The 17,990-nt window shown below is 40.5% G+C and overlaps 1 protein-coding gene across 1 annotated transcript in view; it reads left to right on the forward strand.

Annotated features, from left to right (window-relative positions):
• nme9 (NME/NM23 family member 9) overlaps nt 1-17,990 on the forward strand; it is a 71,526-nt gene that overhangs the window by 35,129 nt on the left and 18,407 nt on the right. The window contains exon 11 of the mRNA XM_065019744.1: nt 8,005-8,112. Coding sequence (XP_064875816.1) covers nt 8,005-8,112 — 108 coding nt within the window. The remainder of the gene's footprint in view (nt 1-8,004; nt 8,113-17,990) is intronic.

A 17,990-nucleotide genomic window follows, 5' to 3' on the forward strand; every position in this document is an offset into this window, starting at 1 on the left:
TAGTCTATTATTCCCCTAGTCTAATATTCCCCTAGTCTATTATTCCCCTAGTCTATTATTCCCCTAGTCTATTATTGCCCCTAGTCTAATATTATCCAGTCTATTATTCCCCTAGTCTATTATTATCCAGTCTATTATTCCCCTAGTCTAATATTATCCAGTCTATTATCCCCTAGTCTAATATTATCCAGTCTATTATTCCCCCTAGTCTAATATTATCCAGTCTAATATTCCCCTAGTCTAATATTATCCAGTCTATTATTCCCCTAGTCTAATATTATCCAGTCTATTATTCCCCTAGTCTAATATTATCCAGTTTATTATTCCCCTAGTCTAATATTATCCAGTCTATTATTCCCCTAGTCTATTATTCCCCTAGTCTATTATTCCCCTAGTCTATTATTCCCCTAGTCTAGTATTCCCCTAGTCTAATATTATCCAGTCTATTATTCCCCTAGTCTATTATTCCCCTAGTCTAGTATTCCCCACTAGTCTATTATATTCCCCCTAGTCTATTATTCCCACTAGTCTATTATTCCCCTAGTCTATTATTCCCCCTAGTCTATTATTCCCCCAGTCTAGTCTATTATTCCCCTAGTCTATTATTCCCCCTAGTCTATTATTCCCCTAGTCTATTATTCCCCACTAGTCTATTATTCCCCTAGTCTATTATTCCCTAGTCTATTATTCCCCTAGTCTATTATTCCCCCTAGTCTATTATTCCCCTAGTCTATTATTCCCCTAGTCTATTATTCCCCTAGTCTATTATTCCCCTAGTCTATTATTCCCCTAGTCTATTATTCCCCTAGTCTATTATTACCCCCTAGTCTATTATTCCCCTAGTCTATTATTCCCCTAGTCTATTATTCCCCTAGTCTATTATTCCCCTAGTCTATTATTCCCCCTAGTCTATTATTCCCCTAGTCTATTATTCCCCTAGTCTATTATTCCCCTAGTCTATTATTCCCCTAGTCTATTATTCCCCTAGTCTATTATTCCCCTAGTCTATTATTCCCCTAGTCTATTATTCCCCTAGTCTATTATTCCCCTAGTCTATTATTCCCCTAGTCTATTATTCCCCCTAGTCTATTATTCCCCTAGTCTATTATTTCCCCTAGTCTATTATTTCCCCTAGTCTATTATTATTCCCCCTAGTCTATTATTCCCCTAGTCTATTATTCCCCTAGTCTATTATTCCCCTAGTCTATTATTCCCCTAGTCTATTATTCCCCTAGTCTATTATTCCCCTAGTCTATTATTCCCCCTAGTCTATTATTCCCCCTAGTCTATTATTCCCCTAGTCTATTATTCCCCTAGTCTATTATTCCCCCTAGTCTATTATTCCCCTAGTCTATTATTCCCCTAGTCTATTATTCCCCCTAGTCTATTTTTTTTATTTTTTTTTATTTCACCTTTATTTAACCAGGTAGGCCAGTTGAGAACATGTTCTCATTTGCAACTGCGACCTGGCCAAGATAAAGCATAGCAGTGTGAACAGACAACACAGAGTTACACATGGAATAAACAATTCACAAGTCAATAACACAGTAGAAAAAAAATGGGCAGTCTATATACAATGTGTGCAAAAGGCATGAGGAGGTAGGCGAATAATACAATTTTGCAGATTAACACTGGGGTGATAAATGATCAGATGGTCATGTACAGGTAGAGATATTGGTGTGCAAAAGAGCAGAAAAGTAAATAATTTTTTTTTTTTTAAAACAGTATAAAAACAGTATGGGAATGAGGTAGGTGAAAATGGGTGGGCTATTTACCAATAGACTATGTACAGCTGCAGCGATCGGTTAGCTGCTCGGATAGCTGATGTTTGAAGTTGGTGAGGAGATAAAAGTCTCAACTTCAGCGATTTTTGCAGTTCGTTCCAGTCACAGGCAGCAGAGTACTGGAACGAAAGGCGGCCAAATGAGGTGTTGGCTTTAGGGATGATCAGTGAGATACACCTGCTGGAGCGTGTGCTACGGATGGGTGTTGCCATCGTGACCAGTGAACTGAGATAAGGCGGAGCTTTACCTAGCATGGACTTGTAGATGACCTGGAGCCAGTGGGCCTGGCGACGAATATGTAGCGAGGGCCAGCCGACTAGAGCATACAAGTCGCAGTGGTGGGTGGTATAAGGTGCTTTGGTGACAAAACGGATGGCACTATGATAGACTGCATCCAGTTTGCTGAGTAGAGTGTTGGAAGCCATTTTGTAGATGACATCGCCGAAATCGAGGATCGGTAGGATAGTCAGTTTTACTAGGGTAAGCTTGGCGGCGTGAGTGAAGGAGGCTTTGTTGTGGAATAGAAAGCCGACTCTTGATTTGATTTTCGATTGGAGATGTTTGATGTGAGTCTGGAAGGAGAGTTTGCAGTCTAGCCAGACACCTAGGTACTTATAGATGTCCACATATTCAAGGTCGGAACCATCCAGGGTGGTGATGCTAGTCGGGCATGCGGGTGCAGGCAGCGATCGGTTGAAAAGCATGCATTTGGTTTTACTCGCGTTTAAGAGCAGTTGGAGGCCACGGAAGGAGTGCTGTATGGCATTGAAGCTCGTTTGGAGGTTAGATAGCACAGTGTCCAATGACGGGCCGAAAGTATATAGAATGGTGTCGTCTGCGTAGAGGTGGATCAGGGAATCGCCCGCAGCAAGAGCAACATCATTGATATATACAGAGAAAAGAGTCGGCCCGAGAATTGAACCCTGTGGCACCCCATAGAGACTGCCAGAGGACCGGACAGCATGCCCTCCGATTTGACACACTGAACTCTGTCTGCAAAGTCATTGGTGAACCAGGCAAGGCAGTCATCCGAGAAACCGAGGCTATTGAGTCTGCCGATAAGAATATGTTGATTGACAGAGTCGAAAGCCTTGGCGAGGTCGATGAAGACGGCTGCACAGTACTGTCTTTTATCGATGGCGGTAATGATATCGTTTAGTACCTTGAGCGTGGCTGAGGTGCACCCGTGACCGGCTCGGAAACCAGATTGCACAGCGGAGAAGGTACGGTGGGATTCGAGATGGTCAGTGACCTGTTTGTTGACTTGGCTTTCGAAGACCTTAGATAGGCAGGGCAGGATGGATATAGGTCTATAGCAGTTTGGGTCCAGGGTGTCTCCCCTTTGAAGAGGGGATGACTGCGGCAGCTTTCAATCCTTGGGGATCTCAGACGATATGAAAGAGAGGTTGAACAGGCTGGTAATAGGGGTTGCGACAATGGCGGCAGATAGTTTCAGAAATAGAGGGTCCAGATTGTCATTCCCCCTAGTCTATTATTCCCCCCTAGTCTAATATTATCCAGTCTAATATTCCCCCCTAGTCTAATATTATCCAGTCTAATATTCCCCTAGTCTATTATTCCCCTAGTCTATTATTCCCCTAGTCTATTATTCCCCTAGTCTAATATTCCCCTAGTCTATTATTCCCCTAGTCTATTATTCCCCTAGTCTATTATGCCCCTAGTCTAATATTATCCAGTCTATTATTCCCCTAGTCTAATATTATCCAGTCTATTATTCCCCCTAGTCTAATATTATCCAGTCTATTATCCCCTAGTCTAATATTATCCAGTCTATTATTCCCCCTAGTCTAATATTATCCAGTCTAATATTCCCCTAGTCTAATATTATCCAGTCTATTATTCCCCCTAGTCTAATATTATCCAGTCTATTATTCCCCTAGTCTAATATTATCCAGTTTATTATTCCCCTAGTCTAATATTATCCAGTCTATTATTCCCCTAGTCTATTATTCCCCTAGTCTATTATTCCCCTAGTCTATTATTCCCCCTAGTCTAGTATTTCCCCTAGTCTAATATTATCCAGTCTATTATTCCCCTAGTCTATTATTTCCCCTAGTCTAGTATTCCCCTAGTCTATTATTCCCCTAGTCTATTATTCCCCACTAGTCTATTATTCCCCTAGTCTATTATTACCCCTAGTCTATTATTCCCCTAGTCTATTATTCCCCCTAGTCTAATATTATCCAGTCTATTATCCCCCTAGTCTAATATTATCCAGTCTATTATTCCCCCTAGTCTAATATTATCCAGTCTAATATTCCCCTAGTCTAATATTATCCAGTCTATTATTCCCCCCTAGTCTAATATTATCCAGTCTATTATTCCCCCCTAGTCTAATATTATCCAGTTTATTATTTCCCCTAGTCTAATATTATCCAGTCTATTATTCCCCCTAGTCTATTATTCCCCTAGTCTATTATTCCCCTAGTCTATTATTCCCCCTAGTCTAGTATTCCCCTAGTCTAATATTATCCAGTCTATTATTCCCCTAGTCTATTATTTCCCCTAGTCTAGTATTCCCCACTAGTCTATTATACCCCCTAGTCTATTATTCCCCACTAGTCTATTATTCCCCTAGTCTATTATTCCCCCTAGTCTATTATTCCCCACTAGTCTATTATTCCCCTAGTCTATTATTCCCCCTAGTCTATTATTCCCCTAGTCTATTATTCCCCACTAGTCTATTATTCCCCCTAGTCTATTATTCCCCCTAGTCTATTATTCCCCTAGTCTATTATTCCCTAGTCTATTATTCCCCTAGTCTATTATTACCCCTAGTCTATTATCCCCCTAGTCTATTATTCCCCCCCTAGTCTATTATTCCCCTAGTCTATTATTACCCCTAGTCTATTATTCCCCTAGTCTATTATTCCCCTAGTCTATTATTCCCCCTAGTCTATTATTCCCCTAGTCTATTATTCCCCCTAGTCTATTATTCCCCTAGTCTATTATTCCCCTAGTCTATTATTCCCCTAGTCTATTATTCCCCTAGTCTATTATTCCCCTAGTCTATTATTCCCCCTAGTCTATTATTCCCCTAGTCTATTATTCCCCTAGTCTATTATTCCCCCTAGTCTATTATTCCCCCTAGTCTATTATTCCCCTAGTCTATTATTCCCCCTAGTCTATTATTCCCCCTAGTCTATTATTCCCCTAGTCTATTATTCCCCTAGTCTATTATTACCCTAGTCTATTATTCCCCTAGTCTATTATTCCCCTAGTCTATTATTCCCCTAGTCTATTATTCCCCTAGTCTATTATTCCCCTAGTCTATTATTCCCCTAGTCTATTATTCCCCTAGTCTATTATTCCCCTAGTCTATTATTCCCCTAGTCTATTATTCCCCTAGTCTATTATTCCCCTAGTCTATTTTTTTATTTTTTTATTTCACCTTTATTTAACCAGGTAGGCCAGTTGAGAACATGTTCTCATTTGCAACTGCGACCTGGCCAAGATAAAGCATAGCAGTGTGAACAGACAACACAGAGTTACACATGGAATAAACAATTCACAAGTCAATAACACAGTAGAAAAAAAATGGGCAGTCTATATACAATGTGTGCAAAGGCATGAGGAGGTAGGCGAATAATACAATTTTGCAGATTAACACTGGGGTGATAAATGATCAGATGGTCATGTACAGGTAGAGATATTGGTGTGCAAAAGAGCAGAAAAGTAAATACTTTTTTTTTTAAAACAGTATAAAAACAGTATGGGAATGAGGTAGGTGAAAATGGGTGGGCTATTTACCAATAGACTATGTACAGCTGCAGCGATCGGTTAGCTGCTCGGATAGCTGATGTTTGAAGTTGGTGAGGGAGATAAAAGTCTCCAACTTCAGCGATTTTTGCAGTTCGTTCCAGTCACAGGCAGCAGAGTACTGGAACGAAAGGCGGCCAAATGAGGTGTTGGCTTTAGGGATGATCAGTGAGATACACCTGCTGGAGCGTGTGCTACGGATGGGTGTTGCCATCGTGACCAGTGAACTGAGATAAGGCGGAGCTTTACCTAGCATGGACTTGTAGATGACCTGGAGCCAGTGGGTCTGGCGGCGAATTAGCGAGGGCCAGCCGACTAGAGCATACAAGTCGCAGTGGTGGGTGGTATAAGGTGCTTTGGTGACAAAACGGATGGCACTATGATAGACTGCATCCAGTTTGCTGAGTAGAGTGTTGGAAGCCATTTTGTAGATGACATCGCCGAAATCGAGGATCGGTAGGATAGTCAGTTTTACTAGGGTAAGCTTGGCGGCGTGAGTGAAGGAGGCTTTGTTGCGGAATAGAAAGCCGACTCTTGATTTGATTTTCGATTGGAGATGTTTGATCTGAGTCTGGAAGGAGAGTTTGCAGTCTAGCCAGACACCTAGGTACTTATAGATGTCCACATATTCAAGGTCGGAACCATCCAGGGTGGTGATGCTAGTCGGGCATGCGGGTGCAGGCAGCGATCGGTTGAAAAGCATGCATTTGCTTTTACTCGCGTTTAAGAGCAGTTGGAGGCCACGGAAGGAGTGCTGTATGGCATTGAAGCTCGTTTGGAGGTTAGATAGCACAGTGTCCAATGACGGGCCGGAAGTATATAGAATGGTGTCGTCTGCGTAGAGGTGGATCAGGGAATCGCCCGCAGCAAGAGCAACATCATTGATATATACAGAGAAAAGAGTCGGCCCGAGAATTGAACCCTGTGGCACCCCCATAGAGACTGCCAGAGGACCGGACAGCATGCCCTCCGATTTGACACACTGAACTCTGTCTGCAAAGTAATTGGTGAACCAGGCAAGGCAGTCATCCGAGAAACCAAGGCTATTGAGTCTGCCGATAAGAATATGGTGATTGACAGAGTCGAAAGCCTTGGCGAGGTCGATGAAGACGGCTGCACAGTACTGTCTTTTATCGATGGCGGTAATGATATCGTTTAGTACCTTGAGCGTGGCTGAGGTGCACCCGTGACCGGCTCGGAAACCAGATTGCACAGCGGAGAAGGTACGGTGGGATTCGAGATGGTCAGTGACCTGTTTGTTGACTTGGCTTTCGAAGACCTTAGATAGGCAGGGCAGGATGGATATAGGTCTATAGCAGTTTGGGTCCAGGGTGTCTCCCCCTTTGAAGAGGGGGATGACTGCGGCAGCTTTCCAATCCTTGGGGATCTCAGACGATATGAAAGAGAGGTTGAACAGGCTGGTAATAGGGGTTGCGACAATGGCGGCAGATAGTTTCAGAAATAGAGGGTCCAGATTGTCATTCCCCCTAGTCTATTATTCCCCCCTAGTCTATTATTCCCCCCTAGTCTATTATTACCCCCTAGTCTATTATTCCCCCTAGTCTATTATTCCCCCCTAGTCTAATATTATCCAGTCTAATATTCCCCCCTAGTCTAATATTATCCAGTCTAATATTCCCCCCTAGTCTATTATTCCCCCTAGTCTATTATTCCCCCCTAGTCTATTATTCCCCCTAGTCTAATATTATCCCCTAGTCTATTATTCCCCCTAGTCTATTATTCCCCTAGTCTATTATTGCCCCTAGTCTAATATTATCCAGTCTATTATTCCCCTAGTCTATTATTCCCCTAGTCTATTATTCCCCTAGTCTAATATTATCCAGTCTATTATTCCCCTAGTCTAATATTATCCAGTCTATTATTCCCCTAGTCTATTATTCCCCTAGTCTATTATCCCCTAGTCTATTATTCCCCTAGTCTATTATTCCCCTAGTCTATTATTCTCTAGTCTATTATTCTAGTCTATTATTCCCCTAGTCTTTTATTCCCCCTAGTCTATTATTCCCCTAGTCTATTATTACCCCTAGTCTATTATTACCCCCTAGTCTATTATTCCCAGTGGTCCTGTGTTGGCTCTGTTGACTGTATTTCTGTTACAGTGGTCCTGTGTTGGCTCTGTTGACTGTATTTCTGTTACAGTGGTCCTGTGTTGGCTCTGTTGACTGTATTTCTGTTACAGTGGTCCTGTGTATGCTCTGTTGACTGTATTTCTGTTACAGTGGTCCTGTGTTGGCTCTGTTGACTGTATTTCTGTTACAGTGGTCCTGTGTTGGCTCTGTTGACTGTATTTCTGTGACAGTGGTCCTGTGTTGGCTCTGTTGACTGTATTTCTGTTACAGTGGTCCTGTGTTGGCTCTGTTGACTGTGTTTCTGTTACAGTGGTCCTGTGTTGGCTCTGTTGACTGTATTTCTGTTACAGTGGTCCTGTGTTGGCTCTGGCCCTGGCCAGGACGGGAGCTGTGGACCACTGGAGGAACCTTCTGGGCCCTAAAGACGTCAACAAGGCCAGGGAGGAGCAGCCCGACTGGTACGACTTGCTCTCATAAAGATCACTATTTATTACCAGGTCCCATAGGACTGTTTATTACCAGGTCCAGTAGGACTGTTTATTACCAGGTCCAGTAGGACTGTTTATTACCAGGTCCAGTAGGACTGTTTATTACCAGGTCCAGTAGGACTGTTTATTACCAGGTCCAGTAGGACTGTTTATTACCAGGTCCAGTAGGACTGTTTATTACCAGGTCCAGTAGGACTGTTTATTACCAGGTCCAGTAGGACTGTTTATTACCAGGTCCAGTAGGACTGTTTATTACCAGGTCCAGTAAGACTCTGTTTATTACCAGGTCCAGTAGGACTGTTTATTACCAGGTCCAGTAGGACTGGTTATTACCAGGTCCAGTAGGGCTGTTTATTACCAGGTCCAGTAGGACTGTTTATTACCAGGTCCAGTAAGACTCTGTTTATTACCAGGTCCAGTAGGACTGTTTATTACCAGGTCCAGTAGGACTGTTTATTACCAGGTCCAGTAGGACTGTTTATTACCAGGTCCAGTAGGACTGTTTATTACCAGGTCCAGTAGGACTGTTTATTACCAGGTCCAGTAGGACTGTTTATTACCAGGTCCAGTAGGACTGTTTATTACCAGGTCCAGTAGGACTGGTTATTACCAGGTCCAGTAGGGCTGGTTATTACCAGGTCCAGTAGGACTGGTTATTACCAGGTCCAGTAGGACTGGTTATTACCAGGTCCAGTAATGTGTATATACACTGAGTAGACAAACCATTAAGAACAGTATTTGTCGCTGGTGGCTTGAACCAAGCATGATTGTGTATGTGTGCCATTCAGAGGGTGAATGGGCAAGATGACATTTATTTGCCTTTGAAAGTATACAGTGGGGCAAAAAAGTATTTAGTCAGCCACCAATTGTGCAAGTTCTCCCACTTAAAAAGATGAGAGAGGCCTGTAATTTATCATAGGTACACTTCAACTATGATAGACAAAATGAGGAAAACAAACCAGAAAATCACATTGTAGGATTTTTTATGAATTTATTTGCAAATAATGGTGGAAAATAAGTATTTGGTCACCTACAAACAGGCAAGATTTCTGGCTCTTACAGACCTGTAACTTCTTCTTTAAGAGGCTCCTCTGTCCTCCACTCGTTACCTGTATTAATGGCACCTGTTTAAACTTGTTATTAGTATAAAAGACACCTGTCCACAACCTCACAGTCACACTCCAAACTCCACTATGGCCAAGACCAAAGAGCTGTCAAAGGACACCAGAAACAAAATTGTAGACCTGCACCAGGCTGGGAGGACAAACAGTGAACTGTTTGTACTGAATGAACTAAAGATAAAACGGTACATCATATAACATCCACATATCCACAACATGTTCAATACCACCACATATCCACAACATGTTCAATACCACCACATATCCACAACATGTTCAATACCACCACATATCCACAACATGTTCAATACCACCACATATCCACAACATGTTCAATACCACCACATATCCACAACATGTTCAATACCACCACATATCCACAACATGTTCAATACCACCACATATCCACAACATGTTCATATACCATGTTCCACATATCCACAACATGTTCAATACCACCACATATCCACAACATGTTCAATACCACCACATATCCACAACATGTTCAATCCACATATCCACAACATGTTCAATACCCCCACATATCCACAACACAACATCAATACCACCACATATCCACAACATGTTCAATACCACCACATATCACAACATGTTCAATGCCACCACATACCATGTTCAATACCACCACATATCCACAACATGTTCAATACCACCACATATCCACAACATGTTCAATCCACATATCCACAACATGTTCAATACCACCACATATCCACAACATGTTCAATATCCACCACATATCTGCCTCCACATACATGTTCAATGCCACCACATATCCACATGTTCAATACCACCACATATCCACAACATGTTCAATACCACCACATATCCACAACATGTTCAATACCACCACATATCCACAACATGTTCAATACCACCACATATCCACAACATGTTCAATACCACATATCCACAACATGTTCAATACCACCACATATCCACAACATGTTCAATACCACCACATATCCACAACATGTTCAATACCACCACATATCTACAACATGTTCAATACCTCCACATATCCACATGTTCAATACCACCACATATCTACAACATGTTCAATACCACCACATATCCACAACATGTTCAATACCACCACATATCTACAACATGTTCAATACCTCCACATATCCACATGTTCAATACCACCACATATCCACAACATGTTCAATATCACTACATATCCACATCATGTTCAATACCACCACATATCCACATGTTCAATACCACCACATATCCACATGTTCAATACCTCCACATATCCACAACATGTTCAATACCACCACATATCCACAACATGTTCAATACCACCACATATCCACAACATGTTCAATACCATCACATATCCACAACATGTTCAATACCACCACATATCCACAACATGTTCAATACCTCCACATATCCACATGTTCAATACCACCACATGTCTACAACATGTTCAATACCACCACATATCCACAACATGTTCAATACCTCCACATATCCACATGTTCAATACCACCACATATCCACAACATGTTCAATACCACTACATATCCACATCATGTTCAATACCACCACATATCCACAACATGTTCAATACCACTACATATCCACAACATGTTCAATACCACTACATATCTACAACATGTTCAATACCACCACATATCCACAACATGTTCAATACCTCCACATATCCACATGTTCAATACCACCACATATCCACAACATGTTCAATACCACTACATATCCACAACATGTTCAATACCACTACATATCTACAACATGTTCAATACCACCACATATCCACAACATGTTCAATACCTCCACATATCCACATGTTCAATACCACCACATATCTACAACATGTTCAATACCACCACATATCCACAACACAACATGTTCAATACCACCACATATCTACAACATGTTCAATACCACCACATATCCACAACATGTTCAATACCACCACATATCTACAACATGTTCAATACCACCACATATCCACAACATGTTCAATACCACCACATATCCACAACATGTTCAATACCTCCACATATCCACAACATGATCAATACCTCCACATATCCACAACATGTTCAATACCACCACATATCTACAACATGTTCAATACCACCACATATCTACAACATGTTCAATACCACCACATATCCACAACATGTTCAATACCACCACATATCCACAACATGTTCAATACCTCCACATATCCACAACATGTTCAATACCACCACATATCCACAACATGTTCAATACCACCACATATCCACAACATGTTCAATACCACCACATATCTACATGTTCAATACCACCACATATCCACAACATGTTCAATACCACCACATATCTACAACATGTTCAATACCACCACATATCTACAACATGTTCAATACCTCCACATATCTACAACATGTTCAATACCACCACATATCTACAACATGTTCAATACCTCCACATATCTACAACATGTTCAATACCACCACATATCTACAACATGTTCAATACCTCCACATATCTACAACACAACATGTTCAATACCACCACATATCTACAACATGTTCAATACCACCACATATCTACAACATGTTCAATACCACCACATATCCACAACATGTTCAATACCACCACATATCCACAACATGTTCAATACCTCCACATATCCACAACATGTTCAATACCACCACATATCCACAACATGTTCAATACCACCACATATCCACAACATGTTCAATACCACCACATATCTACATGTTCAATACCACCACATATCCACAACATGTTCAATACCACCACATATCTACAACATGTTCAATACCACCACATATCCACAACATGTTCAATACCACCACATATCTACAACATGTTCAATACCACCACATATCTACAACATGTTCAATACCACCACATATCCACAACATGTTCAATACCACCACATATCCACAACATGTTCAACACCACCACATATCCACAACACAACATGTTCAATACCACCACATATCCACAACATGTTCAATACCACCACATATCTACAACATGTTCAATACCTCCACATATCTACAACATGTTCAATACCACCACATATCTACAACATGTTCAATACCTCCACATATCTACAACATGTTCAATACCACCACATATCTACAACATGTTCAATACCACCACATATCCACAACATGTTCAATACCACCACATATCTACAACACAACATGTTCAATACCTCCACATATCTACAACATGTTCAATACCACCACATATCCACAACATGTTCAATACCACCACATATCTACAACATGTTCAATACCACCACATATCCACAACATGTTCAATACCACCACATATCCACAACATGTTCAATACCACCACATATCTACAACATGTTCAATACCACCACATATCCACAACATGTTCAATACCACCACATATCTACAACATGTTCAATACCACCACATATCTACAACATGTTCAATACCACCACATATCCACAACACAACATGTTCAATACCTCCACATATCTACAACATGTTCAATACCACCACATATCCACATGTTCAATACCTCCACATATCTACAACATGTTCAACACCCCCACATATCCACAACATGTTCAATACCACCACATATCTACAACATGTTCAATACCCCCACATATCTACAACATGTTCAATACCACCACATATCCACATGTTCAATACCACCACATATCTACAACATGTTCAACACCCCCACATATCCACAACACAACATGTTCAATACCACCACATATCTACAACATGTTCAATACCACCACATATCCACAACATGTTCAATACCACCACATATCTACAACACAACATGTTCAATACCACCACATATCTACAACATGTTCAATACCACCACATATCTACAACATGTTCAATACCACCACATATCCACAACACAACATGTTCAATACCACCACATATCCACAACATGTTCAATACCACCACATATCCACAACATGTTCAATACCACCACATATCCACAACATGTTCAATACCACCACATATCTACAACATGTTCAATACCACCACATATCCACAACACAACATGTTCAATACCTCCACATATCCACAACATGTTCAATACCACCACATATCCACAACATGTTCAATACCTCCACATATCTACATCATGTTCAATACCACCACATATCCACAACATGTTCAATACCACCACATATCCACAACATGTTCAATACCACCACATATCCACAACATGTTCAATACCACCACATATCCACATCATGTTCAATACCACCACATATCCACATCATGTTCAATACCACCACATATCCACATCATGTTCAATACCACCACATATCTACAACATGTTCAATACCACCACATATCCACATCATGTTCAATACCACCACATATCCACAACATGTTCAATACCACCACATATCCACATCATGTTCAATACCACCACATATCCACAACATGTTCAATACCACCACATATCCACAACATGTTCAATACCACCACATATCCACAACATGTTCAACACCCCCACATATCCACAACATGTTCAATACCCCCACATATCCACAACATGTTCAATACCACCACATATCCACAACATGTTCAATACCACCACATATCTACAACATGTTCAATACCTCCACATATCCACAACACAACATGTTCAATACCACCACATATCCACAACATGTTCAATACCCCCACATATCCACAACATGTTCAATACCACCACATATCCACAACATGTTCAATACCTCTACATATCCACAACATGTTCAATACCACCACATATCCACAACATGTTCAATACCACCACATATCCACAACATGTTCAATACCACCACATATCTACAACATGTTCAATACCACCACATATCCACATGTTCAATACCACCACATATCTACAACATGTTCAATACCACCACATATCCACAACATGTTCAATACCACCACATATCCACATGTTCAATACCACCACATATCTACAACATGTTCAATACCACCACATATCCACAACATGTTCAATACCACCACATATCCACAACATGTTCAATACCTCCACATATCTACAACACAACATGTTCAATACCACCACATATCCACAACATGTTCAATACCACCACATATCCACAACATGTTCAATACCTCCACATATCTACAACACAACATGTTCAATACCTCCACATATCCACAACATGTTCAATACCACCACATATCACAACATGTTCAATACCACCACATATCCACAACATGTTCAATACCACCACATATCCACAACATGTTCAACCTCCACATATCCACATGTTCAATACCTCCACATATCCACAACATGTTCAATACCACCACATATCCACAACATGTTCAATACCTCCACATATCTACAACATGTTCAATACCACCACATATCCACAACATGTTCAATACCACCACATATCTACAACATGTTCAATACCACCACATATCCACATGTTCAATACCACCACATATCCACATGTTCAAACCACCACATATCCACAACATGTTCAATACCTCCACATATCCACAACATGTTCAATACCACCACATATCCACAACATGTTCAATACCACCACATATCCACAACATGTTCAATACCACCACATATCCACAACATGTTCAATACCACCACATATCCACATGTTCAATACCACATATCCACAACATGTTCAATACCACCACATATCCACAACATGTTCAATACCACCACATATCCACAACATGTTCAATACCACCACATATCCACAACATGTTCAATACCACCACATATCTACAACATGTTCAATACCACCACATATCCACATGTTCAATACCACCACATATCCACATGTTCAAACCACCACATATCCACAACATGTTCAATACCACCACATATCCACAACATGTTCAATACCACCACATATCCACAACATGTTCAATACCACCACATATCCACAACATGTTCAATACCACCACATATCTACAACATGTTCAATACCACCACATATCCACAACATGTTCAATACCTCCACATATCCACAACACAACATGTTCAATACCACCACATATCTACAACATGTTCAATACCACCACATATCCACAACATGTTCAATACCACCACATATCTACAACATGTTCAATACCTCCACATATCCACATGTTCAATACCACCACATATCCACAACATGTTCAATACCACTACATATCCACATCATGTTCAATACCACCACATATCCAACATGTTCAATACCACCACATATCCACATGTTCAATATCCACATATCCACAACATGTTCAATACCACCACATATCCACAACATGTTCAATACCACCACATATCCACAACATGTTCAATACCATCACATATCCACAACATGTTCAATACCACCACATATCCACAACATGTTCAATACTCCACATATCCACATGTTCAATACCACCACATATCCATATGTTCAATACCACCACATATCCACATCATGTTCAATACCACCACATATCCACAACATGTTCAATACCACCACATATCCACAACATGTTCAATACCGCCACATATCCACATGTTCAATACCACCACATATCTACAACATGTTCAATACCACCACATATCCACAACATGTTCAATACCACCACATATCCACATGTTCAATACCACCACATATCTACAACATGTTCAATACCACCACATATCCACAACATGTTCAATACCACCACATATCTACAACATGTTCAATACCACCACATATCCACAACATGTTCAATACCACCACATATCCACAACATGTTCAATACCTCCACATATCTACAACACAACATGTTCAATACCACCACATATCCACAACATGTTCAATACCACCACATATCACAACATGTTCAATACCACCACATATCTACAACATGTTCAATACCACCACATATCCACAACATGTTCAATACCACCACATATCCACAACATGTTCAATACCTCCACATATCTACAACATGTTCAATACCACCACATATCCACAACATGTTCAATACCACCACATATCTACAACATGTTCAATACCACCACATATCCACAACATGTTCAATACCACCACATATCCACATGTTCAAACCACCACATATCCACAACATGTTCAATACCACCACATATCCACAACATGTTCAATACCACCACATATCCACAACATGTTCAATACCACCACATATCCACAACATGTTCAATACCACCACATATCTACAACATGTTCAATACCACCACATATCCACAACATGTTCAATACCACCACATATCCACAACATGTTCAATACCACCACATATCCACAACATGTTCAATACCACCACATATCCACAACATGTTCAATACCACCACATATCTACAACACAACATGTTCAATACCACCACATATCCACAACATGTTCAATACCACCACATATCCACATCATGTTCAATACCACCACATATCCACATGTTCAATACCACCACATATCCACATCATGTTCAATACCACCACATATCCACAACATGTTCAATACCACCACATATCCACAACATGTTCAATACCACCACATATCTACAACACAACATGTTCAATACCACCACATATCCACAACATGTTCAATACCACCACATATCCACAACATGTTCAATACCACCACATATCCACAACATGTTCAATACCACCACATATCCACATGTTCAATACCACCACATATATACAACATGTTCAATACCACCACATATCCACAACATGTTCAATACCACCACATATCCACAACATGTTCAATACCACCACATATCCACATCATGTTCAATACCACCACATATCCACAACATGTTCAATACCACCACATATCCACAACATGTTCAATACCACCACATATCCACAACATGTTCAATACCACCACATATCCACAACATGTTCAATACCACCACATATCCACAACATGTTCAATACCTCCACATATCCACATCATGTTCAATACCACCACATATCCACATCATGTTCAATACCACCACATATCTACAACATGTTCAATACCTCCACATATCCACAACATGTTCAATACCTCCACATATCCACAACATGTTCAATACCACCACATATCTACAACACAACATGTTCAATACCACCACATATCCACAACATGTTCAATACCACCACATATCCACAACACAACATGTTCAATACCACCACATATCCACAACATGTTCAATACCTCCACATATCTACAACATGTTCAATACCACCACATATCCACAACATGTTCAATACCACCACATATCCACATCATGTTCAATACCTCCACATATCTACAACATGTTCAATAGCACCACATATCCACAACATGTTCAATACCACCACATATCCACAACACAACATGTTCAATACCACCACATATCCACAACATGTTCAATACCACCACATATCCACAACATGTTCAATACCACCACATATCCACAACATGTTCAATACCACCACATATCCACAACATGTTCAATACCACCACATATCCACAACATGTTCAATACCACCACATATCCACAACATGTTCAATACCACCACAAATCCACAACATGTTCAATACCACCACATATCCACATCATGTTCAATACCACCACATATCCACAACATGTTCAATACCACCACATATCCACAACATGTTCAATACCACCACATATCCACAACATGTTCAACACCACCACATATCCACAACATGTTCAATACC

The sequence above is a fragment of the Oncorhynchus nerka genome, linkage group LG1 (genome assembly GCF_034236695.1).
Source record: "Oncorhynchus nerka isolate Pitt River linkage group LG1, Oner_Uvic_2.0, whole genome shotgun sequence".
Classification (NCBI taxonomy): Eukaryota; Metazoa; Chordata; class Actinopteri; order Salmoniformes; family Salmonidae; genus Oncorhynchus; species Oncorhynchus nerka.